This window comes from Penaeus monodon, chromosome 15 (genome assembly GCF_015228065.2).
Source record: "Penaeus monodon isolate SGIC_2016 chromosome 15, NSTDA_Pmon_1, whole genome shotgun sequence".
Lineage (NCBI taxonomy): Eukaryota > Metazoa > Arthropoda > Malacostraca > Decapoda > Penaeidae > Penaeus > Penaeus monodon.
The window spans coordinates 8,251,156-8,252,176 of record NC_051400.1 but is presented as its reverse complement, the minus strand read 5'-3'; the positions used below and the strand labels follow the sequence as shown (position 1 = coordinate 8,252,176).

The 1,021-nt window shown below is 33.5% G+C and overlaps 1 protein-coding gene across 1 annotated transcript in view; it reads left to right on the top strand.

Moving 5' to 3' along the window:
- The window catches only part of LOC119581728 (alpha-(1,6)-fucosyltransferase-like), a gene marked incomplete at its 3' end in the record, with an annotated part of 49,931 nt that extends 48,910 nt beyond the window's left edge, over window positions 1-1,021 (top strand). Inside the window, 1 exon segment of the mRNA XM_037929856.1 lies at window positions 224-1,021. Within this exon segment, the coding sequence (XP_037785784.1) occupies window positions 224-443 (220 nt within the window).

The following is a 1,021-nucleotide window of genomic DNA, read 5'->3' as shown; positions in this document are numbered from 1 at the left end:
ATATATCAAATTTGATAATGATTTGTTAAATTTTCATTTGTATTTCTCAAATATAGACAGTACTTAATGGAAGGAGATTCCAATAATTGGGGAACATTGTTATAACTAAATTCTTTGGAAGCCTTAAGATATAATATTCCCTGAACACTTTTGCTATAGTTTGATTTTAAGATCGGAAATCTCAAGACAGTCTTCGCATGATATATATTTCTTCCATGAACAGGACCGGAGAACTAGAAATGCGGGAAGGAGATCTGGTGGACCGAAACGATATACCTTCTCATTTCTACAAGCATCCCAGCAAAAACAATGGGTTTCAGTGGGGCAGGAACATGCGTACCAAAAAATCAGGTTATTATCCTGTTTACAAGACCATCGAAATTTTGGAAAAGGCAAATGTCCAGTCTTTTGAACACATTGACAGAATGAACAAAACCGTATAATTGTTGATACTATTTTTTAGTTACTGGTTAATAGTGCGAGGTTAGGGAATTGTTTGTGATTATGTTGTCAAGATTATAAATATTAGAGATCGTAAGATCCATTTATATATCAAACAGAATGAAGGTAACTACTTGGGGAGTTGTCTTGGATTCAACAACAGTCTCCGATCGAGTCTAAACTCTGTTGAACGGTACATTCATGGCCAACTATTCCAAACTACAAAGTAGTGAAGTTAAACAAGATAGCCGAAATATTTGTAAACAGTGTGTGTATTTGTCAATTTCTGCTCAGTTTTTGATAATTCTGTTATTAATTAGGTAATATTGATTTTTGTGTGAAATCTACGTGTTTACTTGAATAGTGTTGGTGAAGAGCCAGTTTAAATATTTTCTAATGGGGAAATGCATAGAAGCAAAAAGGAAATAGCACATCAATAAGAATATTGTAACTACAATATCGCGATCAGAGTTTGTAAGCCTGGTCATTGAGAGTGATTTTATTGTTCGTGTTGTTTAAACTGTCCTACACGGCATATATTATAATTAACAGAGTCCTACATGGCATACATTATGTTTAA